The sequence below is a fragment of the Talpa europaea genome (assembly GCF_964194135.1).
Source record: "Talpa europaea genome assembly, chromosome: 5".
NCBI lineage: Eukaryota > Metazoa > Chordata > Mammalia > Eulipotyphla > Talpidae > Talpa > Talpa europaea.
This window is the reverse complement of record NC_140071.1, coordinates 5908386-5934336: the sequence shown is the minus strand read 5'-3', so window position 1 is coordinate 5934336 and position 25951 is coordinate 5908386. Positions and strand designations below refer to the sequence as shown.

Below are 25951 nucleotides of genomic sequence, written 5' to 3'. Positions count from 1 at the left end.
AAGTCACTTGAGGTCTTTCTAGGTCGCGCCAGAAGACAGCCTCACCTGTGTGTTCTCAAGCACACAAGGGAGAGGCACATTCGACACCCCCAGGGCTCTGGACTTTCCAAGCAGAGGCTGGAATCCTCAAGAGAGTCCAAGTGGAACAGTCAAAGGCCCTTCTCTCCCCCCCAAAATGATATGCTCTGAAGCACTCTGATTCTCTACCAACACTTGAAACCATAACAATATTATCCTCCTTTTAGCCCTCAACTTAGAAAACCACAGAGCCGGGGACCCCAGGAGCACTCCTGGCATGTTCAGGCTTGAAACTGTCAAAAGGCCCCCCCAGCCTCGTACGTGGTGACTTTGCTTTGAAAACCAAAGGTTGAGGGTGCAACGGGAATTGTCGGTGTTTTTCCTTCATCCTCACACGAACCTCCTACATCCCGTGGACTCAAAGAATTCTTTCCCAGACCGCGAGGAGTTTAAAAAGGCCTCCTCCACTGATCTCTTAGAGGCAAACAAATGTTTAGCTCCAGTTATCGCCTGAGCAGAATACCAAACCGAATTTATTTGACTAAAGAACACAAAAGAAACAAAGTGATAGGAAAACCACTATGTTTCAACAACAGAAAAAGAGCAGGCGCAGCCCTGAGAACCTTCTGGGGGGCCGTTCCCAAGCGGCCGGCGCACCCACCTTCAGGACGATCTTGTTATCTGAAGTTGGCGTTCTCCCCACCCACAGTGCAAACTTGCAAGGATCTCCCTCTACGTGTTCTGTGACACCCAGCTCTGAGGTCTAGATAAAAAGACAATCATATAATTAGGTGGCTGGAAAATTCTGGCAGGAGAGAGAGAGCAGAGACCAAGAAAACAAGTTTTGGTGACTTGAGGTCACGCAGGAATGTAACGACACAGTTGGCTCGCGCTGGCCCGGGAACCTAAATCTCATTTAGTTAAAAGGGAGGAATCTGTTCTTAGGCTGAGACTGGTTTCTGGTTTCGCTTTCGCCAGCATCTCTCAGAGATTCTGAGGCAGGTCAACAGCAAATGCAGACGAAGGACACCAAGATACTTGGGGAGCCTGCTCTCTCGGGAGTGGCCAGGCGGCTGCACTCAAGGTTGGAAACACCAACAGGACCCCTTCCTAGTTCTGCTGTGGCCACCGAGCGTTCCCAGCACTAATGGGGAGCTTCACAGAAGGCAAACGATGTTTCAGCAGCTCAGTTACTTCCCAATTTGGTCACTGATAGCATTGCCTTATAGAATTTCATCAGCCATGTTAAGGAAGGGCGGCGAGAGAACGTTTCTCTCTGTAGCACATGCAGGTGTGAGAAGCAGAACAGGGCAGAGGAGAGAGGAAGGCCGACACCTCTGGCCTCCCCCACAACCAGGTTCTCCAGCCCACTTCCCCCTCGAGCAAAGAAGTGATTCACAGTCCTTCAGGGGCTTCTGAAGGAACCTTAACTTTTAAAAGATAAATTAAGTGAAGATGCATCAGTTTCTAAAACACACTCCCTGGGCCTCTAAGAGGGACTGAAGCCAGCTAGTGAAATAACTGGCCAGCAACGCTGCTCTTTTTCTTTCCAGTTAGAATATGATCTAAAGTGACGTAAGGCAGGCTGAGCTCCAAAAGACAATCTCAGGCAGGATATGAGCCAAAAAAAAAAGGAGGTATGAAAACCATTAGTTTGAATTTGCAAATTCCAGATTATTATTCAGGTGATTTTTACACTTGGAATTAATTTATCACTCTGGGAAGTGAGTTAATATACAGATATCATAAAAATGCATAGTATAAATTGTCCAAATTCCAGTATCTACCAGTATTTACAGCGACCTGCCACCCCTGAGCAGAGACCCAGCCATGTCCCAATGTAGTTTTATTCCTTCTGTGACAGTGAGTATGCCTTAGCTTTGCCCAACCCTCCCCTGGCTGATCCGTGTTGCAAGCCCTGCGGGGGTGAACTGGTCTTACAAAGAGGTGGCTTGGGCTTGCTTTCACCCAAAATGCAAAAAAAGCACCAGGCTGGATTCTCTTGCCAGGATGTACACCAGTGAGTTAGGTCAGAATCCAAATGCATTACTGTGTCTTGCAAGTACCCAAGGGGGGCTGTCTCCAGTGAGGCAGGGCTGTACCTCTGCAAAACTAGTTTTACCTCCAAATGTGTTCTCTAATGGGCATCTTTTACTATTGTTAAGAATCCTAAGTTTATTTTTCATAAAAAATGTCAGAGCTCATCATTAAGTCTCCACAGCAAGCCAGCCCGTCTCTTAAGTATATTCCATTGCTGGTGAATGAAAAGGTAATTATCATGACAGGAGAACTCAATTATAGACAGGATCAATTCATTTCTACTTAAGGCACACAGGAGATAAATGACACAAATTCACTTGCAAAGTGTTTTCTGATACTGGAGTTAGCCTGGAATTGAGAAAAGCAAGTTCTCAGTCAAGTGACGCTCAAGCTCACGAGCGCCCCCTCGCGGCCACGCGGCTGTCAGAGAAGTTCTTGGAATAATGTGAAAACAGGAGCTGGGTCCTTCCCGCTTAGGACAGTTGGGGAGGTTCAGCTGAGGGCAACAGCGGCTTTTCTCTACCTAAAGAATGATGCAGTTGTGTTTCCTTTCAACTAACAATTCTGAACGCTTGTACTTACAAACAATTTGCTTTTATAAAGGTATTTGCTTCTCCCACTGGAATCTTTCACTTCTTTACTAAATACTAAGGACATTTCAAAAAGGAAGAGGTGCCGCTCTCGACCCTTGCGAATTAAGGTTTTTGGGTCCCACACTTGGAAGGATTCCTGCAGGATAAGTTCTCCCTGAGACTCGATATTTTCATCAAACCCTAGAACGTGAGGGGAAAAAAAAAAGCAAAGTGAATTTGAAAGAAAAATCAAACATGATACACAAGAAAGCCTCCTGACTGTGTAAACACTTATAAAGCAACCATCTCAGATGCGGGCTCCCCGCCTGGACCCCGATGCCAGTGTCCCCAGCATGGACTCTCCCCTCTCCCTTCCCAACCCCCACAAGGATTCCTCCCCCTAAAACGGAAGTGTTCTCCTCATTCAAACCACTTCTCGACTGCACCCGGATTTTTGGCTTGAGGGTCTGTCTCCCCAGGTTGGCACCTACCCTCTGAGATCTGGGGGAACTTACTTCTCACGTCACTCTCGGCGGCCCACCACACAGCCCCTCCGCCCGCTGACTGTCCCCAGGCCCTGCCGACTCCCCCAGGATGGGAACCTGCTTTCTCAGCCTGGACCACCCGCCCCGACACATGCTCGGCCGCGTCCCCGGCTCTCTGCGCCAGCCTGCCTCCCCATCCTCATCAGAGCACATTCCTCCTCTGCTCAGCTCTCCCTGGAGGGGGCCGGTCATGTGGGTGGTAAGCTACAAGACTCCACAAAGTGGGTACCCGGCCAGGGGCCACCAGCCCCCATGTTCCCTTCCGGGGGCTCAGAGAAGCCCCGTGTCCCACCCCACTGCGGTCGGGTGCAGCCAGGCCCCTCTGCCCTGGGCCATGGGGGCAACGTGTGTCCAGCTTCTAGCTTCTGCCCTTCTGTGTGTCTCTCTTTGTCCTTGGTGATGCCCCCAGGGCAGCCTCCCCAGCCCAGGGCTGACATCAGAGAAAGACAGCACCCTCCAGCCGGGCCCTGCTGTCTGGGCCTCTGTCACCAACAGCAGCGCCTCCCCAGTCCAGCATCCTGCGCGGTGCCACCCCTGGCGATGGCCCAAGCAGAGGGGTGGGGGTCGCTTCCTGTCAGTGACCGGGTGACTTTAACTATACAGCTTTCAAAAGCTGAGCTGATTCTCCTTCGCCACGTGAGACACCACCTTGGGCTGCGCGGGCAGGTATGTGGCACCTGTGCTTCAAGGCCCCGCAAGTGGATTCGGGGAGGGAGAGGCAGCAAGCTCTTGCAAGGTTTAGGGTCTCGGAAGACGGATAGTCCCCACTCCCCCCAACATATAACATGGGGCCAGGCAGCGGGGGTAGGTGGGCTGAGGTGCTGCTGGGACCTCAGGGGTGGCGGGTCTCCTCTCCACTAAGGGGCAGGGCAGGCTCACAGCAGGAGGAGGCACAGGCCGTGACCCAGGGAGCAACAAGACCAGCTCATCACAAAAGAGAGACTCAATCTGACTAAACCCAGGGGCGGCATGCAACGAGCTTCCCAGGGTGCGGGGCCCGGGCGCCCCACCTTCCAGCATGCTGAGGTGCATGGCGTCGTTGGCCCGCTTGGGCACGCTGAGCATCACCTCCAGGCCGTCCTTGATCTCACCCTTGCCCTCCTCGCAGCATGTCAGCAGCTCCTGTGGGGAGAGCACCGTGAGCCAGCCGGACCAAGGCGGTGAGGCTCAGGCCGAGGAGAACCAGAGGAGGTCAAAGTTCAACTGCAATAGTATAGACGTTAACTCACGCCTCAAAAATGACAACAATGTCTCATCAGGACAGCAAAGCACGGCCACCCCGGCTGGTTCTGAGGGTCACACGAGTCTGTCAGGGCGGCAGGCTTGGGCCTCGTTCCAGATGGTTTGTGCAACGGGACTCACCAGCACTTGGCCCTGGCTAGAGGGGTTTATTATTCGGAGCAATTTGGCAAAAAGGGTTTTAAATGTGCAATGCATGGAGAGTGACTGGCAGAGAACCTTCAGGAGTAGGGGTGTGGGTGGGGGTTGGGGGTGCTCAGCAGAGCTTCTGGGCAGGAGCTGGTCCAGCTTACAAATTAAAGCACCAGTTTAATAAAGTGACAGACTGACTGTGAGGTCACAGGGAGGAGATCCTCGGTGTCAGCTCAAGCTAAAGACAAAACCCTTCCATCTCAAAGACACGGAGGAATCTATTGCCCTTGAGAACTAGGGAGCGCAGGGCAAACGCGAGTATGAAGCGCACAGCCCCCGACTTTCTGCTCCATGTTTAGAGCAACCACGTGTTTCTGCAGGGCCGTCATAAGGTGACTCAATGGGGGCTTGATCAAGACATGCAGGACAGCGTTTCCAGGGGAAAGACCCCATCACTGTGTCACTTTCACAAAAGAATGTGGACGTTTCCTACTGTTTCTAGATTTTTCTTATGAACAGAAAGAGGAGTGCCTCAGGCATTCATAACTCTACCTTATGTGTTTCTTTTCTATCTAGAAAAATTACATGATAACCTTCTTTGTGCTAGCACAGCCCGGGGGACACAGAGTCACAAAATCTCGGTACCAGGATGAATAGCTGGTCTGTGCGTTCTAATGCCTGGTAACATCCACCAGCAAGGAGAGGTGGGTGGACACCATCGGCTACAAGTCGTAACTATCTTTTTTGCACTCAAGAACACGGGTATCCGTTCCATGGGGCGCGTGCTGGGAGGCTCTCCTCACAGTTGCCCTCACTATTCTACCGTCAAGAGGGTAATGAGGTTTCTACAAGGAAGATTTTAACTATGACGATTCACAGTCACGAGGGGGCAGAGGTCAGAAGCACCCAAATACTTGGGGCTCGTATGGACGGCATGAATGTGTGTGACCCGGGACAGGCCACGGGGAGGAGTCATGCTGAGCTTGTTCTCTGCAGATTCTGTGGGAAATCTAGGCACCAGCCCTGGGTGACAAGGGGTATCTGGACAACTCGGCCCAGCCCTGACCCTCAGTGGGTAATCCGAACCCTGCTGACTAGCATGGGCTGAGGCTGGCTCGGTGCACAGCAGGCCTCTGGGAGTGGGGGAGCTAAATGATGCAGGATCAAAACGTCACTTTCTCTTCTCACTTGATGTCAGGGACTAAGGTCAGTCCGAGAAGTTCAGGTGCAGTCAAGGAATATACTCTTATTTACCCGCTGTGCTGAGAAACCGGTCAGGGCAGTAAATTAAAAAAAATGAAATTATTCTGCTAGGTGTTAGTTCAAAATAGAGGGCATTTTACATAAATGGCCGAAGAACAGTGCACAATTCGTATAATTTAGCAGGCCAAAGATGCTTTTTCATACATACTTTTAAAAGGAGCTGATACTTGGTTATTCGCTGAACTGGTTTAATCAGGTAGGAAGAGATGGAATTGGCTAATCCATGCCGCTGCTGGATCTCCTGGATTAAAAACCAGAACAGAACAGAAGTCAACGGGGCAGTAGCTTGGACTAAAAATTTACACTTATTGATCCTTAAGATGAACACACACACATCGCCATCTCTAGATGTAAAGTGGAAATCACGACGGCTTCTTTTAAAATAATGAAATTAAGTTAAGTCACCACTTTGAACACAGACAACAGCAGCGTTGCCGGCCTCGCTGGCTTCCGTGTCCTGCAGGCGTTGGACAGTGAGCCACGGCTCAGCTGCCATCCCCAGGGGCTCAGTGGTCGGTCGGTCAGTCGGGGCCAGCAGGTCTCTGCTTTGTTTTCATCTCTCAACTATCCCAGGCCAGTTTGCCCACCAACCTACTGTGTCTGCATCATCTTAGCTTCGGTATTCTTCTTAGAATCTTTCTGAAAGTTATCTTCTGATACCGCAGGCTTCAAACGAGGTCTTGTGTTCTCTGGTATACTTTTCTGTCTTGCTTCCTTCAGCCGACCTCCTGGAGACTGATCTAGGCTGTTCAAGCAGAGATAATTTGTCTGTCGTTCCACTGCTGGACACCACCGTAAGTGGGAAAAACATTGTGGTGTTTGTGGTATCTTCTTTTGACAAAATTCTCAACAACATCTGAGATTTCGAAACACCGATCTCACCATTTCTGTTGACATTTTCACCTTATCAAGGGTTATGTTATTCAAAATGGCTGCCAGATCACAGCCGCAAACATCTGACATATATTCGATCCTGGTGAAATTATGCAATTCCCCTTAAAAGTTTCTTTGCTTCTGATATTTTCCTTTGGGGCGGAGGAGCAGGGGACCCGGAGGGAGTGGGGCTAGCTCCCTGGCCAGTCACATACCATGGCCTCCACTGGCTCAGCCATGGCGGCCGCACGCTCCTGTCTCCTCTGAGGCCCCTCGCCCTGCTCAGCAGCTCTGCACAGTGCACCGAGGGGTGCATTTGTGAAATCTGAACGTAAGACATGATTTCCTGCATCCTCTGAGATGACCGCGATGTTGGCTTCAGCTACTGGCAAGGACCAAGGGTCTGTGAAATACTGAGAAGAAAACAGAGCTGTGTTCACGGTGACAAAGGCCACGTGTGGGGACGGTCCTGTGACCAACTGTTGCATGTGGAGTGGACGCTGCTGTCATCAAGAAGTACAAATGGGGAGTCACCTGCAGGGAGGACTTCAGCTCAAGGATGAGGCTCAGCTCTAGTCCACTTCTCAGACTTTCAGGAAAGAGCAGATTACCAGGCTCGGCCACACACAAGTGTGAAGACAGAGAAAGTCTTCATTCCGAGTAGGCTAAGCCCAGGATGGCACCTGCCCTCCAGGTACCTGATCTTTATCATGAAGCACGTGGCGCACACTTGACTGAAAAGCCTTCTGTGTGTCACGTCCCAGGCTCCACCTTCTGATATACTAAGTAACTTCCCTGAAGTAACGTTCAAAAGCTGATGAGCTACATCTATGTTTACACCAGTGGGCATTTACCAGTGAATCCCCTGACCATCCTGTTACAGAACACCTCTGTCGATTTTTACCAGAACACCCTTGATGAAAAGGGATCATCATGAAATTAAAAGGAGAAAAGAAATGTTTTTAAACATGGCAAATTATTTTGTTTTAGAGGAAAAGAAGCTTGATTTAATAGTTTCTGCCTTCCATGTATAATATCGTACATAAAAATGAGCAATTAACAGTAAGCACGATGTATGCATACACACAGATGTACACACCACAATCTGAATTTCCTGCAGTCCTACAGCTTGCAGTACTTGAGAAGGAGCTTTTAAAAGTAGACTGAAAGAACATTCCAGGAATATTTTACCATAAATGTAATAGATTAAAAATGAACGTGAACTCGCAGCAGCTCACACAGCCTCTCCAGGCACGAATCACTCACATCAAAGTAGGAGCCCGCGTGCTCCAGGATCAGCTGGGTGGAATCGGGCTTGTTTTTGCAATAGGTGACATACATCTGAAACTTGTCTGCCTATAAACGAAATAAGAAATTAGAATATCTCAGATGGCATCAAACCAAACATGACAAACTTTTTGTAGAAAGGAAGTTGTGAGGGTAAAGGAAACTGAAGCCCCAGATAAAAGCAAGCTACTGTGAGAAGAGATACCGCCTGCTGATGGCCCTTCTAGGGCCTCCTCTGCCCTGCCAGTGGGGGCTGGGCACCCTGTCTCCCTTCTCACAATGGAGGGTGAGGACCTGGCCAGCTCATGACCAGCACACCCCATCACCAGGTCTCCTGTCTGCATCCCGTCCGGTGTAGATGGGCCCCCAGGCAGGGCTGGGGCTTTGTGGGACCCCAGGAGCCAAGCAAGCCAGCACACTGAATGTCTATGTCAGCTATCGCTGCTGCCAACAAATAGCTCTTCTCACAACTAAAACTAGCTGGAGAATGTACTTCTTCGAGGGGAAGTCTGTTCCTCCGTGTGCAGACCCAGTAGAAAAGGGTGACATCAAAGAAACGAACTGTATTCCTTCCAACTCCCTGCAAGTGTCCCAAGTCACTGTGAGAACAGGAACTGAGATGTCATTACCCAGGTAACAAAGCAATGTCCAACGTCCTCCGGCAACTGCTCATATTTCTCCAGCTCTTTCAGGAATATGCTGTGGAGAATAAAAACATGATCCTATCATTAAGGTGTTTAAACATCTCTCTCGTGAGACAGGCCAGAAATCAGTTCAAGCCCAAATTTCATTATTTTAATCAAATGCAGTGAAAAATCTGTGCCTTCTGGATTTTAAGACTCAAGGAAACCCGCAGCTCCTCTTCATCAGGTAAGTCGGGGCGGCTCTGAAGCAGCTCCCAGTTTAACCTTTTAAGAGAAACCTCTTAAACACCTTTTAAGAGAAATTTTAACCGGGATGCTTACTTCTAGGAGGGTGCTAAGTGTGTAATTTTGGGGTGGCACATCCGATCAGGAGAACCCATTTAGCATGTGGGTGTTCCTGGCTGGGGTGGGGGCCAGTGAGGAAGACCCCACCAGCTGGGCCCCAGCAGCATCTCCCTACAGGCTCTCAGGCTCCAAACTCTCCCTAAAGGAGCAGCTGTTGCTTTTTAATAAAATCTTAAGAAGCCCCAGAGCCTCTGTGGCCAGTGGTAAGTACATTCCTTCTGCTCAGCCTGCACATCTGGTGCTTTCTCCACCCCTTCTTCCTGCTTATGAAAAAGATCAAACGAGGGCCAGTGGCCCGAGGAGAGCGCCTCTGTCTGGTTATTGACCCCAGGACGCATCAGAGGTGCTGATGAGAGAAGGCAGGGTTCCTACAGTCTTCCTCATCTTATTTCTGCAGAATGATCATCATATAAAGTTGAATCTGTATAAATATGGTCTCTCGAGTGTCAGCTTCTTTGAGGAGAGCCTGACAGGCTTCCTTCACATGCCAACCAAGTCAGGGAACCTGTGCTTTATTCAAATAGAAACTCTGAGTCCTGAGGAAACGCCATGCGGTTCCAGGAGCGGCAGCCGGCCCCCCCAGACAGAGCGCTCACTTGTTGTGAAACTCGTAGATCTCCTGCATATTCCCGAAGATGATGAGCTCCTTGTTGACAATGCCGGGGGGAATCTCCTCCACGCCACTGGTCATCTCCCACAGGTAGGTCTGGAGGGAGGCAGGACAGCATCAGACCCACGCCCACCCCATTTCCAAGAAGCAGGCATTCCTGAAATCTGGAAACGCAGCCCCGGAGCTCGTGTCGAAATGGGAATGGAAGCTTCTACAAAGCATGAGAATCATGTTTTATCAAAAGCCGGTCAGCAGCTGCTCCTGCCGGAGGATGGCACCGGGCTTTGCAGCAACAAGTCTGCTCCTGGCTTTGAATTTTGGGATCAACCTACCCCAGAAGGTACAACAGAAAAACTAAAGAAGCAGCTGCCCGTCACAGTAGCAGGCACATTGCTCTGAGGCTGCTGTGAAATTCCCCACAAAGGGTGCCTGGCCGGCCGGCACATGACACAGAGACTCCGTGGCCACAGCCATGTCATCCCCGAAGCGAAGGCAGGCCCAGAAGAAGGGCTGGCCTCACGTGAAGGTGGCTGCTAAGCCACGTTCAGTCTCAAAAACAACAAAAGTGTGAGTCTGTTTAGAGGAAATACCGACCGCTGAGAATGAAACACGAGCTCCCACCCAGCCTGAGCAAGCACGTCAGCGGCACTTACGTCCATGCACTCACGCAGGTCCCGGACGTAGGCCTTTTCCGTCTGGATGAGCTCGGCCATTATGAACCTTGACCAGAGGCAGAGGGGCAGGTTAGTTCACACCCCGCACACCCCAGGCTCTCTACCTGGGGTTCACAGTGCACTCAGGTGCTCTTTAAAGCCTGAGTCAGGCATCTGTGTTGGAGAATAAACCCAAGAACAGCTGGAAAAGTAATAATAAAATCCAGCCACCAACTCAAAGAAAAAAAAATCTTGGAAAAAATTTTGTTGCGGTTCCCACAGATCGGGTCTCTCAATGCAGCACCACTGACACGGGGGCAGGGGCGGTTTTGAGGGGGCTGCCCCTGAACTACAGGGTGTTTAGTAGAATCTGGGGTCTCTACCTACTGGATGCCAGTAGCACACATTTCCCCGGACCCTGTGTGATCCCCCCAAGTGCCCCAGGGGGGACACAATAGCCCTGGACTAAGAACTAGTGGCTCAGAGCCTCCTTGCTGGAAGGGGCTGGGTGGTTCCCTAAATGGGGAGCACGTCTGTGCTGTTCCCGTCTGCTCCTTGGTCACCACTCAAGGCCTGCGGGACAATGCCCTGTGTCACGGTGACTCAACGACCTGCCAGCCGCACAGGACAGGGGGCAGGGGTCCGGGCGAGGACAGAGACAGATGCGCAGTCTGCGCTGCAGGGCACGTCCAGGCCCAGCGAGCACTCGCTGGCCTCGCAGCCCCGCAGCTGTCCAGAGGACGGGCTCCTTGCTTCTCCGCGACCCCGCAGGCCCCGGCGCCACTTACTCTTTCCTGCGGGCAGATTTCCGCTTTTCTTCATTGAGCTCGTGAGCGGCGTCCCGAAGCTTCACCTCTGACCCGGGGATGCTGGCGGGGATGATGTCGAGCTGGAGGCTTTTACTCTGTGGGACAAGAGCGGGAGAACTTCCTTGGTCAGACCCGCCGGCGGGACACGCGAGAACGCGGCAGGGCGTCGGGGCACGAGCCAGTTACCGATTTGTTGGAGTCGGAGGAGATCCCCAGGGCTTTCTCCAGAGAGGTCCTGTACTTCTCCATGCGCAGGGAGAAGTCTCTGTACCTCTTATCCACGGCGGTGACACATTTTTTTATCTCCGCCGCATGGGCATGCCCTTTGTCACAGAAGCCGTCGGCCAGCTGTATCAACAGCTTCACCCTCTCTTTGGTTTGCTGGAAAACACGACAGGAGAGCAGGGTGAAGCCCATGGGCCCGGGCACGGCAGCCTGCCCAGACTCAGCTCCGCGCAGGGCAAGTGAGCTGGCGGTGGGGACCCAGGGGGCCCCCAGTCCCTGCCGTCAGAGCCCCGATCCCTGGCTAGCGACTCTCCTCCGTTCCTCCACAGGAAGGCGTCTTAGCACCTCCAAGCAGGAAGCCTGGTCTTCTTCTTCTCTTCCAAAGTCATCCTCACCTGGTAGATGCGCGACAAACATGTGCAGAGCGAATAACTGAACATCACTCAGCTGGTCTCAACAGCTCCCAGAGCCCCTCTGAATGCCCAGGCCTGTGCCCAGGGCCCCAGTCTGGAAATTCTCTCTTAGGTGTACTTTATTCCTTGATGTACTTTATTTTATATTTTTTCCCTAGACGGAGGCAGGCTGGAGCAACGCAGCCGCGAGCCAGGAACCACAAGGAGCACAGGACGCAGGAAGAGCAGGCAGGGGCTGCCTGGAGCCGTCGGCGGACGGGGAGCGAACGCGCTTCTTAACTTTTAAAGTCAAGTCATAAATGTTGCCTGTTTAGGACTCTCGAATAAATGATTTCACTTATATATATGTAGAAAAGATCTGTCATTAATTCTGACTTTTTATAAAGTACGGGTAACCATGAAGTAACGGGGTGTGAGGCGGATGGCGGTGACCTCCCTCTACTCTGACTTCCACCTGACCCTTCATCAGCTCCAGCTACTCCAGGTCTCCTTCGACATCCCGCTGGCAACGAAAGCATCACAGGCCACTCTTCTGCTATGGAATTCGCCTTTCTCACTTAACCTTTCCCTAGAAAATTGTATGGCTAACAGAGCTCAGGAAAGTGGCTTTAAAAATCCCCCAGAGGAAGGCCAGCATGCAAAACCTTGACAAAGTATCTTTGTGCGACAGAAGTTTTGGGAACCACAATTCACTCAGGCAACCTGGAGCGCTGAGAGTCGCCCAGACTCCAGGGAACAAACCCCCAAAGCACGTGCTTGCCTTTAGGTCCCTGCCTGTCTGAGTCAGGACCCTGGCCTGGAAAGCTAGTCCCCTGGCCATCTCCCTCAAGGCTTTCCTCAAACAAAGGCTCCTTCTCATGGGCCTGACCGCCTTCTGCCTGCCCCCCCACCCTGTCCTTCCCCGGGGAGCACCACCTTCCAACGGGCCCTCGCCTGCCAATCCTGTCACTGCCCATCCTGCTCCAGTGAGGACACACCTCCAGGGGCATTTGTTTCACCCTTCCCGCACCTTCCGTGTGTCCAGGGCACCAAATATTTATAGAGAAAGTAAATAACATTAGGTTCCTTTCGCCAGCGTGTACACACCTGTGACTTTAATGGGCGTGGCTGTTACTCTTAACAGGCAGCGACGCGTACTTGTCAAATATATGAAAACAGAACTCAAGGCACATTAGTATCTCTGGGACAAAAATCTCTAATGCTGACTCCATGAAAGTGGTTTACTGCAAAGAGTCAGCGAAGCCTCAACACTATATATATTTTAGGACCTTTCTGTTGCGTGGAAATACACTCGCGTGAGGGTGCCAAAAGGCAGAGGTGTGCCAAGCAGCGCAACAACTCTGTGGATGGGGGAGCACAGGCCTCAGGACCAGCCGACGACATAAGAAGGCCAAGCTCCCGACTTGCCAGCACACAACAGCCTCGGCTGTGCCGGCGCAGCCTCCGCGCCATCCCTAGCAGAGCACAGGCTGCTCCTTGTTTGTATTCGGAGCCTCGTTAATAGTTCGCTGGAGGGTGTTCCTGTCAGTTAACATGTTCCCACTGACAGACCTTCATGTTCTGCCTGTCTTTTCCTACCACAAACAGCAGTGCAAAAAATAGCTGTGTGTCCTGGCACTGCTGGCCCGACACGGGGCTTTGGGGGAGACAGCAGGTGCGTTGTGATGCTGAGGAGGTGCTGCAGGTCCCCCCGCCCCCCGACTCACACCCTTGTGGGGAAGCCTTGACAACACAGGCTGTCAAGCTTTCTGATCTTTGCTAATCTCCTGGGTGAAAATGGAACCCAGTAGAGTCTTTACAGATACTGTCCTTATTTTAAGTAAAACTGGTAATCTTGTATGTTTAAGAGTCATTTCTAATTCCTGTGCTGTGAGCCATCTTTTAATGTCTAGTCCATTTTCTTTCTTTGCTTGTTAGTGATTTGCAAAAGCTCTTTACCATTGGGAAACCAGCCCTCTGCAAGGTGAGTGGCAAACGTGTCTTTTTTATTGGCCCTTTTTTATCGGTCTTTGGTTATGGTGGGCCATCCCTTGGAAAACACTACTTTTTTGTTTATGTAGGTGACTATAGCATGTTTTCCTTGATGTGTTTTGCGTCCTGTTACTTCTTCTATCCTGTTTGGGTTTCCACTGTGGACATTGACATCTTTGGGCATTTATCTAGATATCCAACTTAATTTTTCCCCAGAGGGCTACTTAACACAATAAAAAGAAATTCCTATGTTCTTTAAAAGGAAAAATTGCAAGGGTTTTCAACCTCATTCTACTGTTACCTGTGGAGGTGGTCACAGACACAGATCTGGGTTTTAAAGTTATGTAAGTATTATGAGTATTTGAATAGCCCCATCTGTAGACATCATCAAAGGACATTCAAAGAAATAAACACAGATCACAGAGTGCGCATAAACCATGTATTATCCACTATGAACAGAAATGAGACCCTCACAGCAGAAGCGCCGCTGCGTCTACAGGAAGGACAAGACACTCCTTACCTGTGGAGGCAGGACAAGTCAGCTCTCCTCACCGCGGGGTGCCCTCCGCCCAGTGCTCACGGCCCCTCTGGGTGCAGCTTGCCCGAGCCCCTCCCTCCCCCAAACGCTCATGGTGCCCGGGGAAGAGCCAGGTCTCTGCTGAACCCCACAACGGGCGGTCTGTCTGCACCCCACAAGGCTACGCTCCCCCAGGATGGAGACCATGGGTTCCCAGGCCAGGCACCCCAGGGTGAAAGGAAGGAAAGAAACTCGGAGCCGGGGGTGGGGGTGGAGAGTGCAGAGCAGAGGGCGGTGAAGAACAGCAGGAGGAGCCAGAAATTGTTACAGGAAACATAAAAAAAGGTACAAACAAACAGAACACAAAGTGGCCGTTGTCATTCTGAATGATTTAAAAATTCCCCTTTGATATGTTTTCAAAGCCAGGTTCAGGGCCACACAGGAAAATCACTCTTTTTACTTTGATTCTTTTTAATCAAATATATTATCCAGCTTGACCACTATTTTCTTCTCTTAAATTTGAATTAATTTTCAGCTTTTCCCAAAATCTCACATTCATTGTCAAGAACCGAGCCACTCCTGGAATCATTACAAAGAATGTATAGTCCAAAACTTTGTAAAACAAAGACTTTCCACGTCTCGCAACTGTTTTGAGGTGAGTGCCCTCTGCAGCTGGGCCCTTCGGGGAAATACCACCATGTGGACCATTTTCCGCGTGCTAAAAATTCCTCTTTCCTCACCAATACTCTGTGTACGCCATGAAGATGTCTATTCTGACTTGGGGAGGAAAGCATGAATATGCCTCCAGCTTATAGACTCTCACAGGGACAGCCAGCCGGGACACGGCCCGAGGACGGGGTGCGCGTGAGGCCCCTGGGCCATGCCACTGACCATTCGGGGAAGACGCCCCGAATGACACTCACCAAGCTGGTACCACCAAACAGTGTTTCATAAAACAGGGCAAGTGCTCAGAAAATATTTTGGAAAAGAAAAAGGGAAAATGATGAAAGGAAGGGACAAGGGGTGGGGGAGGGAAGGAAATGGGAGGAATTTGCAGGAATCAGAGAAATAAAGGGGACAGGTAAAGCAAGTGGGCGGATGTCCACCCCGGGGCAAGCAAGCAGGAAAGGCAGAAAGGGCCTCGGCAAACCACGGACGGTCCCCGGCTCCCATGACCCACGGAAGGGTCCCTGGGTCCCGCCCTCCAGCGTGGGAGCTGCTTGTCAGTTGATGTTTCTGAGAGCTGCGCTGGCCGAGACCCGCTCTAGTGGGACGTGGAGGGCGCCGGGAGCCGACCCTACCTTGGCGGTGATCTGGAACTCCTCGTGCTCTTTCAGGAGCTCCTGGGTGTGCTGTATGCTCGACCCCGTGGAGGTGTGCGTGGACAGGTAGAACTCCCCGTTGTCATGGATCCACTCTAAAGCCTGAAGGGGAGGGAGGGAGCACTCACCACCGGGCGACGGCGCAGCAGCCCACAGCCCTCGGTGTCCGGCCTGTGAGCACCAGCCAGGGCTGCGCGTGCCCCCGCCAGAGCCCGGCTTCTGGAATCAGCATCATCCAGTTTTTTTAATTGACATATGAGAAAGCTGTATGGAGCATAACTACGACCGTAGGAACTGGATGGTTTAACTAAACAAGACAACGGAAGCAGACATGAATCCCAGCTTGCAGATGTCCAGTGTTAGGTGTTCCTGCCTCTTCTATGTCCAGTGTGCCCAGGTGTGACTACCGGCTTTGGGGGGGACCAGCAGAAGTCCCATGAGCGTTGCGCAGCAATCTGTCCCTGAGCAGAGGCCGGCGGGGAGTGGCTGAACCCTCCTGTTGCAGGACAGAAGGAGCCACACCTGAGGGGGGGGCCAGGGGTGACCGCACCTGGACAGGTGGGCACCAGAGAGATGCAGATGGCAGCACAATGACCCACTTTAATTGGTATATTCTTTTATATTTTTAAATGGAAGCCCATTTTTTCTTCCATTTCCCTGTATCTGGAGTGAAATCATTCCTGTTTAATCAGAGACACCTAAGAAAGCAAAGCTAATAGAAATGCTAAGAAAGCATAAAAGGGAGCTTTTACATTTGCCTCTTGTAATTGCAGAGCTGTGATTTGCTGATCTTGGCACAGAAAAGTCACTGCCTACTAGATGTTTCACAGCATTTGTGATGTTTGGGAGGAAAACTGAAACGGAAACCACGGCCCAGACCCCATCCCACCAGCCCTGGCCAGGACTGGCTCCGGTCGGCCCGCGCACGGCCGGCCCATCTGGGAAACGACGTTTGCCTGACACTGTCGAGGCAGGAAGCTGTCCATGGGCTCAGAGGCCCTGGTCTGTCCATCCGTGCGGTCACCCTGGACGCTGTGACACCGTCACCTTGGATTGGAGGTGCAGTGAGGCCACGCTGTGACAGGGGGATAATAGGTGGACAGCTGGGTTCAGAGGGCCAGGTCTGCCGAGGTCACCAAGGACTGAGGCCCAGAAACGACCCTGTGCTCAGTGGCATGGAGGACGCCCTCCCTCCCGCGTGGCCCTGGCCTCTGACTTCTGGACAAACGGCTCACAGGTTCTTATGCTGCTGCCAGGGCTGAACAGCAAGGACAAGAACGCCAGTGTCCAGGTCAGAGGTCAGGGGTCTGCTCTAGACTGACCTGCCCCGACTAACCGCAGGGCAAAAACACCACACCCCACTACTTCAGGTGGGGGACACTTCAAAAAGACAGTCTTGACGTCTCTGCTTTCGTCAAATGCATGATATTTTTTGACTCTACTGAATTATTAGAAATAACGTCACACCTGAGTTAATTTTAGCTCAATTTATCTAAGGAACAAAATTCCATCTTGAAAATATAAACACACACACACACAAAAAAATATAAACACACACCCACCGCAGTTATTGATAAAGTGTGGACCCCAAATCCTCAGGGGTTTTGAGTCATGGCTAACATGGCATGGGGGGCAGAGGAGGAAAGCTGAGGGGTGTACTTGCCAGCCCCCAAGTCACTCGGTGACACATCTAACGAGCTAGGAAAGGGGGGGGGGGTTCCTTTGCACAACAAACTGCCAGTTGAAAGTGAAACTGTTTTGATGATTAGAAAATGGTTTTCCCAGGACTCCCTGGTGGTGCAGGGGTTAAAGACACAGCGCTGTCAAGCTACTGCCAGCCACTGCAGCACGAGTTCAATCTCTGGGCAGGGAACGGACCCACATGGCGCAGCAGACCTCTCCTGTCTCCCCGCTGTTCCCCTCAGCAGTGGATTTCAGTAGATCCACCTGTTCTGCTCTCCGCTCTGTCTCTGGTGAATCCTCTCACAGTCTCCCTGCCCTGCACCTCTGTCCTGCACCCCAGTTCTTGCATGTATAAATAAATAAATCTTTTTTAAAAAAATGGTTTTCCCCCATGCTGGGGTGTCCCTGCCCATTGGCCAGGTGGCTGGGGCCTGCTGGGTGGTGGGGCCGGGGGTGGCGGTGGTCAGGGCTGGTGGTGGCTCACCTGCTTGGCGCTTCGCTCGAAGACCACATACTGCTGGCACTGGTCGAGCCGCCGCTTCCGCATGGTCCAGTAGTGCAACACCCTGTTCTCCCGCTGGAAGAGCTCGTTCAAGATGTCTGGGGGGAGACAGAGACCGCGTGGGTGCTGGTGACTGGGAGCCCCGCACTCCCTAGATGTCTGTGTTAAGGACGGTTTGAGGAAACACCTTTGCAAGGGTGAATGTTACCCGGGCACCTGCCCGCACGCCCAGCGCCCTGGGCTGGCAGCAGACCACGCGCTGCTCTGACCCCAAGTCACTGTCTGGGGGCTGAGCTCGCCAGCAACGCGGCCTCCAGCCTCAGGCTCCTGAAGGGAGGAGCGGCTGCACCCCGCGCGGGCCACTCTGACCACAGCTGGGAAGCCTTCATCTTGGACGTTTTGTTCAAAACATTAAAACCTGCCTGAGAGAGTTTAGTGGAGAGGTCCAGAATGTGTGCAAAACGGAGCACTAACAGAAAAGAACGCTTTTAGGAAAATTAAACCAAGACTATAAACTCGCAGGCGACGCAAGGAACAAAGCCGAGAAGCACGAAGCCGGAAAGGCCAAACACCGGCTGACGTCAAAATTGAAAATGTCGTAACTGGACGGTCACCGTGCTGAGAACAGTCACAAGTGCAAAGGGGAACACTCTTCAGAAAAGTGGCACTGTGACCTCGTTTGCTTGCGAGTCAACAGAAAAAACACGAACAGAAAGGAGCCAGAAGCTCGCGGCGCTGAAAGCACAGCCGCCAACACCCAGGGGCAAGGCCGTCCTGCTTGTCCTGGGAGGGCAGACTGGGAAGGGGAGCAGGTGCCGGGGCCCAGCGCTGTGGGAGGCGGGAGGGGAAGGGCCCTGGCGCATCTCTGAACCGGGAGCTCCGTTCTCAGGCGTGCAGGGTGTACACAGACAGGCGCGCGCGCGCACACACACACGCCCAGCACCGGCCGTCCCAATGCGTCACGCCGGCAGCGGCACTCACTTTTCACTTGCTGCTCCGGGGCCTTGATGTGGGTCACCATGCCCGGCATGTTCACGCTGTTCCTGTGCAGGTACTTGAGGAAGACATCGGCGTTTCTCCTCGCGAGCGTGCAGGCCTGCGAACAACAGCGCCACGTGGTTCACTCGACGCCTACAAACGTGTTTCAAGCCACGAAGGTCCACCAACGTGGTCACCTGACACTGGCGCCTCTGGCCCAGCGCGGTGTGGACAGTACACAGGTTACATCCTATTCTGCAGATGCTGGCAGCCATGCTGGGAGCTGCCCTGGGCAGAGGCCTGTGGGCCAGGGCCGGGGGGTGGCCAAGGGCCTGCAGTCAGAGAGGAAGGGGCTGAGCCCCCTCCATGGCTGGGCCTGGAGTAACCACATCCCCTGGCCCACACCTGACGCAGCCCAGGAGCCAGAGCCCCAGGCCGGCATGCTGGGTTTCTGAAAGGGGCAGACAGGAGACACTTTCTGCTCTTAAGTCAGGTGCTCCTGTGCCCCTGCTGTGGGTCAGAGCAGTGTTGGGGTGAGGGAGTGGAGGGGCGGCGGGGCCAGACTGGCCTGCGGTCCAGTGCCAGGCCCTGGTTGAGCCATCGTGTTCTACTATGTGGTGTTATTGTGGTAACAGCTCACTGGTACATGCTGAATAAGTAACCTCATTAATGCAGTTTAAAAAAAAAACAGGCATTTTCAGTAAGAGCAAAAGGGTATAAATAAAGGATAAAAATCTTTGATTATATTAAAATTGGAAATATCTTGCACATTTCCTGTCCTGGATCCGGGCTGTCTCCTCCTCGCGGTCAGTGGTATTTAGAGACCCCAATCCGGCACCGGATACACCCAACCAGGGGATTGGTCACTGTTTCCAGTCTTTTCAGGAGATGGAGCTCAGACACTTGCTTTTCTTTTTTTTTTTTTGGACAAAGAGAAAAGGACATCACGAGACTCTACGGATTAGTCTGAAATAAGCTGTCAGACCAAACAGCCAGGCTGTGTGTGGGGCTCCCGATACTGCCCCAGCTCGACATGAAAGCACAGGTGACTGTAAGCGACTGAAACACACCAAATATATTAAAATCCATGACAACAGTAAAAAGCCAAACTGGCTGTATGCAGAGATCGCTAGGGCAACAGCTCATTATTCTGATAACGAGCTGTTTTTATCCCGCTAGACTGGTAAACCAAGGGAAAGAAGGAAGCCTTTACTTGGCCTTTTGTGGACAAAATTCACTTTAGAGGAAGCAAAGAGCCGAGGAGGAGAAACTTGAGCTAATCAAGGCAGAGGAAAGGCAGAACGCACCATTTTACAGTTCCTAATGAAACCATCGCCACTGGCTACCAAAGCCAGTGGGCGCAAGGCTGACGGGAGAGGGCAAGGCTGACCCGGCTTGAAGCCCCGATGCAGCCTCACATCACAGAGCAGCAGCGATGCAGACTGACTCGCCTCCTGCCTGGCGTGGTGAAGGGACACACGCAGCCCGTCCAGCAGATGTGCAGCACGTGTGTCCACACACACTCTCAAACCCGAACGGGATCGACCACTCAGTCTAACGGGACTTGAGAGACCTGGGATGGGGTCACTATGCTCCATAGGATGCCGTTAGCAAAGTCCCGGGGCGGGGGGGTGGTGGGGGTGTGGAATCCAGTGAGGATGAATCCTGTGTTCAGTAAGTAAGTGGTAGTGGAGGGAGGGTAGGTTTCGATTACAAGTGATTTACCAGTCAAACCAGTGTGGGCCTTACTGGGATTTCAATGAAAAACTTATCAATATTTATGGGCTAGTCAGAGAAATCTGAACACACTGGATTTCAGATAAAGTAAGAGTTAATGTTAATAGTAAGACCTGGTTACGGTATTGGGGTTATGCTTCAGATAACGTAGAATTAACTGTTTAGACACAGAGCAAAGTATTTACAAATAAAGTGACGTACTCTCTAGACTGGAAACAGCCCGGTGAGGTGGGCGTACACCTGTGTGGGTTATCACGGAAGCGCAGGAGCAGCACAGGTGGGCTCCTTATCCATTCTGTCTACTTCTGCCTTTATCGTTAAAGGCCCAAGATAAAATGTTAAAGACATACAGCCTACAAACACCACTGAATGCAGCTGAAGGAAGGAATCGGACAGGCCTGTAATTATCACTGTTTTCTAATTTGACCTATGTCTTTCTTGATTACATTAATTCACCGGCATTCGGTTTTGTTTTACCAGCCGGATTTCAGAGACAGACTCTGGGGAAGCCAGTGTTTCTCACTCAGATTTGCTCAAGAAAACCTCCGTGGTGGATGCTCAAAATAAGTCTGCTAAGAGCATCTCCAAAGAGTTACAATTTTTTCCCCAGATCACACAACAACTCTCTGTCAGGACTGACCATCACCTTCAGAAACGAGCAAAAGTATTAAAATGCAGGAAATGGTGTCAGGTCTCGGCACCAATGAGGGAAAACCAGCCCTAACAAAGCAACAATGGAAACTAGACAGCACACCCACGTCCAGCAGGTTTGCCTGTCAATAAGCCTAAGCTCAGAAGGTCCCTGAGGGTCCAAGATGCAGCCCGGGAAGCCCTGGACGGCCCAGGCCTCTACACGCTTGCTTTGAGCACTTGTTAAAGATTCAAATTGTTCCAAAGGACACTGGGGACTGAGGAATGACTAGGATATGTTCTAAAGCTGTCTCGTGGAATTCCTCCTTCAGAGCTCTTCAGACGTCCAGCCTGGCCCTTCCTGCCGGAGCACTAAGCCACAGGGGGCTTCGGCTCTGTCTACACCCGCTCCGTGTGCGCCGTCCGCTGCGGGCCTGACTCCACCCGAGACGGCGGCTTCCAGAGGAGAGCGCTGCGGGCCAGAGGCATGCTGAAGCCACCAGATCCCTCTCGGTCCTGAATCACCTGGTGCTGGGGCTTCCGTTCCCCCTTTATTCCACACAGATGTCTGCCCTTTCTCGGGGACATTGCGGGACAATGCAAAGCACAAATGAGCAAGATTTTAAGGTTTCCTTTGCTTGACTAACTCAACGCTCACGCCACCTTCCCCCGGTGACAGAGCAAGAGCTCCGGGCGCAGGGTCCTGGGAGACGTGGCCCCACCAGGCCACGGGTGAGTCTGCTCCTGGCCCCCAGCCTAGGCCGGGCCCACTGCTGTGTGAGGCGCCAGCACCCGAGCGTGGCTCCTACCTTCAGGAAGGCCTCCTTCTGTTCCAGGTGCTTGCTGATCATGGGGGTGACGTGATCCGTCTCGGAATTGGGGCCCAGTTTGTCCGCCCCCCCACACCAGTCCTCTTCCCGCTTGTACTCCTGCTCCAGGCTCTCCAGGACGCTGCAGACCTGTGAGCAAGAGTCTCGACTCAGACACGGGCCCCTGAGCCCGGCTACGGGGGTGGGGGCGGCCAAAGACAAGGGCCCCCCAGAGCTCCCGGGCCGACCTGAAGACAAAGGCCACGGGGCCAGGGTAGAGGCCTCTCGGAACAGGAACGAAATAAAAGCCGTTTCCTGTCTCCCTCTGAGCTCCTTCAGATCATGTGCTTAAAAGAGGGGAGGGTGGTTCTCAGCAGATCTCCGGGTTACCAGTCTTTACACCAAAGAGAAGCCGAGAGAGCCTGGGCTGGGGAAAGCTGCCTTTGGACAGGTCTGGGGGTGACGGATGGGCAAGTTCGTGGGGCCTGAGTCATGCAAGGAAGCTAAGCTTAATGCAGAGGCCGGCGGCGCGGGGCCGGCCTGCCCACCTGCTCCGAGGTCTTGTAGAAGGCCACGGATGCGTTCACCAGCTTGAGGCGGTCCTCCATCTTGAGCATGAGCTGCTGCCAGTGCGAGGCCACCTTCTCGGCGCAGTCCCGGATAGTGTCCATGTCGTAGTGGCTGGCCTGCAGCATGGCCTCCGCCTTCTGCTGCACCTGCAGGGCGCTCTGGTGGGTCTTCTGTGGGGGAAGCAGAGGGAGGGCGTGTCACAAGACCCGCGGGAGGGCCCAGAGGCGCTGCAGCTTCGGCCCGGCCTGCATTTACAGAGGCCACCTCAGCTGGCGGGACCTTCTGAGAGCACAGCAGCTTAGCAAGGAAAGTTTTCATGCCTAGCAACTGTGCCTGTATTTAAATTACCTAATGAAGGATGAAATGCCTTCCAGAAGGGCCTCAGCAGTGGGGTTCTCAGCTAGAGAAACACCAGGAAAACCCTAACAACCGGTACTCTAAACAAGCTCTTGGAATGTTCCGAGTTTATTATTTCTATTGCTATTTCTTACAACAGTTGCTGGAAGCAAATGCACGGGAGAAAAGGAGGCAAAGTGAAGGCTTTTTATTTTCATTTTTACCGTAAACTTTGGACTCGAGTGAAAAGTTTTCGGGAACTATTGACTTAAAAAAGAAAAACAAGCTTTGTGAAAAGCGCAGGAGGAATGAACCGCATGCTCTGGGGGTGCACCCCTCAAAATGAGTCTATCAGATCCAGCCAGAATCCCTGCCGGGCCCCAACCAGGTGACTCCATGGGGGTGAGGGGTCCTGTCCTCTCCAGGAAGGACCCGAACGCTATGCAGGGGAGCGGCTGGGGCATCAGGGTCTTTGCAAACACGGGGTCTTTTCTGTGCTATTTTAAAAATGGCAAAATTTGACATTTCACCTGAAAAGGTGCCACAGACCCCACAGAACACAGAGTCAGTGCAGCCCCACCCTCAAGTGGACCCAGCGACCCACGGTGGGAACCTGGCTCCTGGCTGGCGCACCCACCTCGATGGCGTGTTGGAACTGCTCGTGCTCCCGCTGCAGCTGCTCCGCCTCCTGCAGCGAGCTGGCCGTGATCAGCCCCGCATTCAGCATCGACTCCCCGTTGCGGATCCAGCCCAGCACCTGAAACACCACACAGGCACCTCTAAGCGGGGGCCTCTCCCAGTCCCTGGGGCCCAGCGTGGGGTCTGCCAGGCGCCAGCACCTCTGTTTCCTTCAGTGGCATTTGCTCATAATGTGGCATTTTTTTTTTAATGACTTCTGTTCTTTTCAGTTTAAATAGGAGCTGGAAAGGGGGAGGGTCCTGAGGACTGTTGTTATTAGTCCACAGGTTGAACTGGCTTGAGAACCACAATTAGAAAACCTACTGTCTCCCAGAATCCCCTGGTAATCAAGAACAGTATTTTTTGTTCTTTTCTTGTGGGTGAACAGGCAAAACCAGCCAACTGCTCGGTAACAGGGCTACTTTATCTGGCTGACATAATTTCCAATTCAACATCCACAATAGATGGCGTGAACTCAGGTGTGCCCCGAGGCTCAGGAGTAGACTCTGGGGTCCTCAGCTCTGCACCAACAGCAGGAGTCCACTCTGAAGTGGAAGGTGATTCTGGGGGTCCCTGTGGCAGAGCCCGAGCCTTCCCTACTCAATACCCATTTCCTCTTCTTGTTTACACATGTAAACCGCAACATTTGGGGAGAATTTAAAACAGAACAAAACACCCCTCAGCCCAAGCACAGGTCAGTATAGGCGTGACACAGTTCCAGCCATGGAGCTCAAAGCTGAAGCCTCTGTGCAGGCATTACTGACACAGGCATCTCTCCTTATGCCCGCCCCTTCCGGCTGCCTGGAGCGTGGTGGTGACGCCTGGGGCTACGACTGCCATTAGGAACCACGGGGAAACTGAGACGAACATCAGCAGTCTGCCAACCCCGACTCCCCGGGGGGAAACAACTTTCTAAGCCACTATTTTTAGGCACTGCCACTTACAGGCACATGCAATTCCCACTGATACATTGTTTTTCCTTTATTTCTCAGGTGTATTGTCTAGTTACAGCGATACTTTATTAATTTGTCTTTAAAAGGGAGGTCACTGTACTTGATCTCATTGCATGGGAGACAGGAGGTGCTCTTTGCAAGACCTTGATCTGCTCGAAGGTGAGTGCTGCTCACTCACACCCCAACCTGCTCAGGGCGAGGGGGGCACCTGCAGACCCTCCAAGCCAGCCCACACCTGCCACTCAGGGCATCCAGCAGGACCCCGTAGGCTGCGCTCTCAGCAACACTGTGTTCGTGCTGAGCACATGTCTGCACTGATCCCACGGGCGTTGGACCGAAAGCAACATCCCTCCCTAATGCTGTGTTTCTATTTTGCTGTGCTGTCTGGGATGTGGCCGCATGGTGGCCTGGTATCACAAGAACATTCCAGCCAGACACAGCCTGTGATCCCATCCAGACTGGGATCATTCCGTTTGCCAGAAAAATCATAGTTATTGAGCCCGGGAATGAATGTACCCAGGGGTCAAGTGAGAGACTAGGGACAGGAAGACAAGCCCGGTCCAGGTCCGAGCGCACACACAGCAGACGTGGCTGTGCCAGGTGCGTGTTCTGAACCAGGTGTGTGTCCTGACCGGGGACGCGCTTCCCTGGCTTGCAGGTCCCAGTGACCAGGACAGCATTTTCATTTATTTTTTGTTATATTCTAAGGGGACGCTGGCTGACATCGCTGCGTGAGAAAGACGAGGTTCACACCCACCCCACTCATGTCAGAGCACCAGCTCCCTTTACCCCTCACCGAGACCTCCCCCCCAGCATTCTGAAGCTCATCAGCGGCCCCTCCCCTGGGGCCCCAGGGGCCGCCTCCGGTACCTGCTTCACTTCGGCCTGCAGGTGGCGCAGCTGCACACACTGCTCCAGGTGCTTCCGATGCTGCTCCCCGGTCAAGTCCAGCTCCTGCTGTTTCTCGTGGAGAAATTCCAGCAAGTCCTGGACCCGAGTGGCCATGTCGACGTCCCTGTCACAGAGCAGCTCCACACCTGCGGACGTTGACGGAGACTCTGGAATTCAACTGGCATGCCAACCTTGCGCTCCTAAGAGGAGCCTGCTTTCGCTCTGCCTGTGCGAACCCCTGCCTGGCCGGGGCCAAGCCCGAGGGTGCGGCCAGCAGAGCAGTATCCACAACAGCCCTTGAGCGCGGGGGACCAGAGAATGTCAGTTGGGCTCAGAAGCCAAATATAACGCACTGCTAGTCACAGACAACATCCCCGTCACTCCACCCACAATGATGAAACTGCTGCATCCTTTACAAGGAAGGAACTTCAGTCTGCCGTGCTGTCATCCTCCGTACCCCCAGCTTATGCCCTAGGAGGCCTTTCACTTGCGTGAAATGAGTAATCTGTGTGCAGGTGGTTGCTAAGTGCGTCTCTAACACGGCAGGGTTCTCACGCCCTCTGTGGGCCCACAGCGACATCTGCTGGCCAAACACACTAAGACGGTGCGGACAGGCACATTACAATACCAAACGTGCTCACGTTACGTGACCAGGTAAGGGAAAATAGACAGCAAACCGTCTCCTTAGGAAGAGCGGCTTCTCTCG

At 52.6% G+C, this 25951-nt stretch overlaps 1 protein-coding gene across 1 annotated transcript in view; it reads right to left on the bottom strand.

The window, feature by feature from the left end:
* The window catches only part of TRIO (trio Rho guanine nucleotide exchange factor), a gene marked incomplete at its 5' end in the record, with an annotated part of 242520 nt that overhangs the window by 76558 nt on the left and 140011 nt on the right, over nt 1–25951 (bottom strand). The window contains 17 exons of the mRNA XM_084233661.1: nt 680–781; nt 2641–2831; nt 4186–4297; nt 5958–6050; nt 7949–8038; nt 8599–8668; nt 9555–9664; nt 10222–10288; nt 11010–11125; nt 11217–11411; nt 15458–15580; nt 17646–17761; nt 18645–18759; nt 21818–21967; nt 22366–22557; nt 23361–23480; nt 25225–25391. Of these exons, the coding sequence (XP_084089787.1) occupies nt 680–781; nt 2641–2831; nt 4186–4297; nt 5958–6050; nt 7949–8038; nt 8599–8668; nt 9555–9664; nt 10222–10288; nt 11010–11125; nt 11217–11411; nt 15458–15580; nt 17646–17761; nt 18645–18759; nt 21818–21967; nt 22366–22557; nt 23361–23480; nt 25225–25391 (2129 nt within the window). The remainder of the gene's footprint in view (nt 1–679; nt 782–2640; nt 2832–4185; nt 4298–5957; nt 6051–7948; nt 8039–8598; nt 8669–9554; nt 9665–10221; nt 10289–11009; nt 11126–11216; nt 11412–15457; nt 15581–17645; nt 17762–18644; nt 18760–21817; nt 21968–22365; nt 22558–23360; nt 23481–25224; nt 25392–25951) is intronic.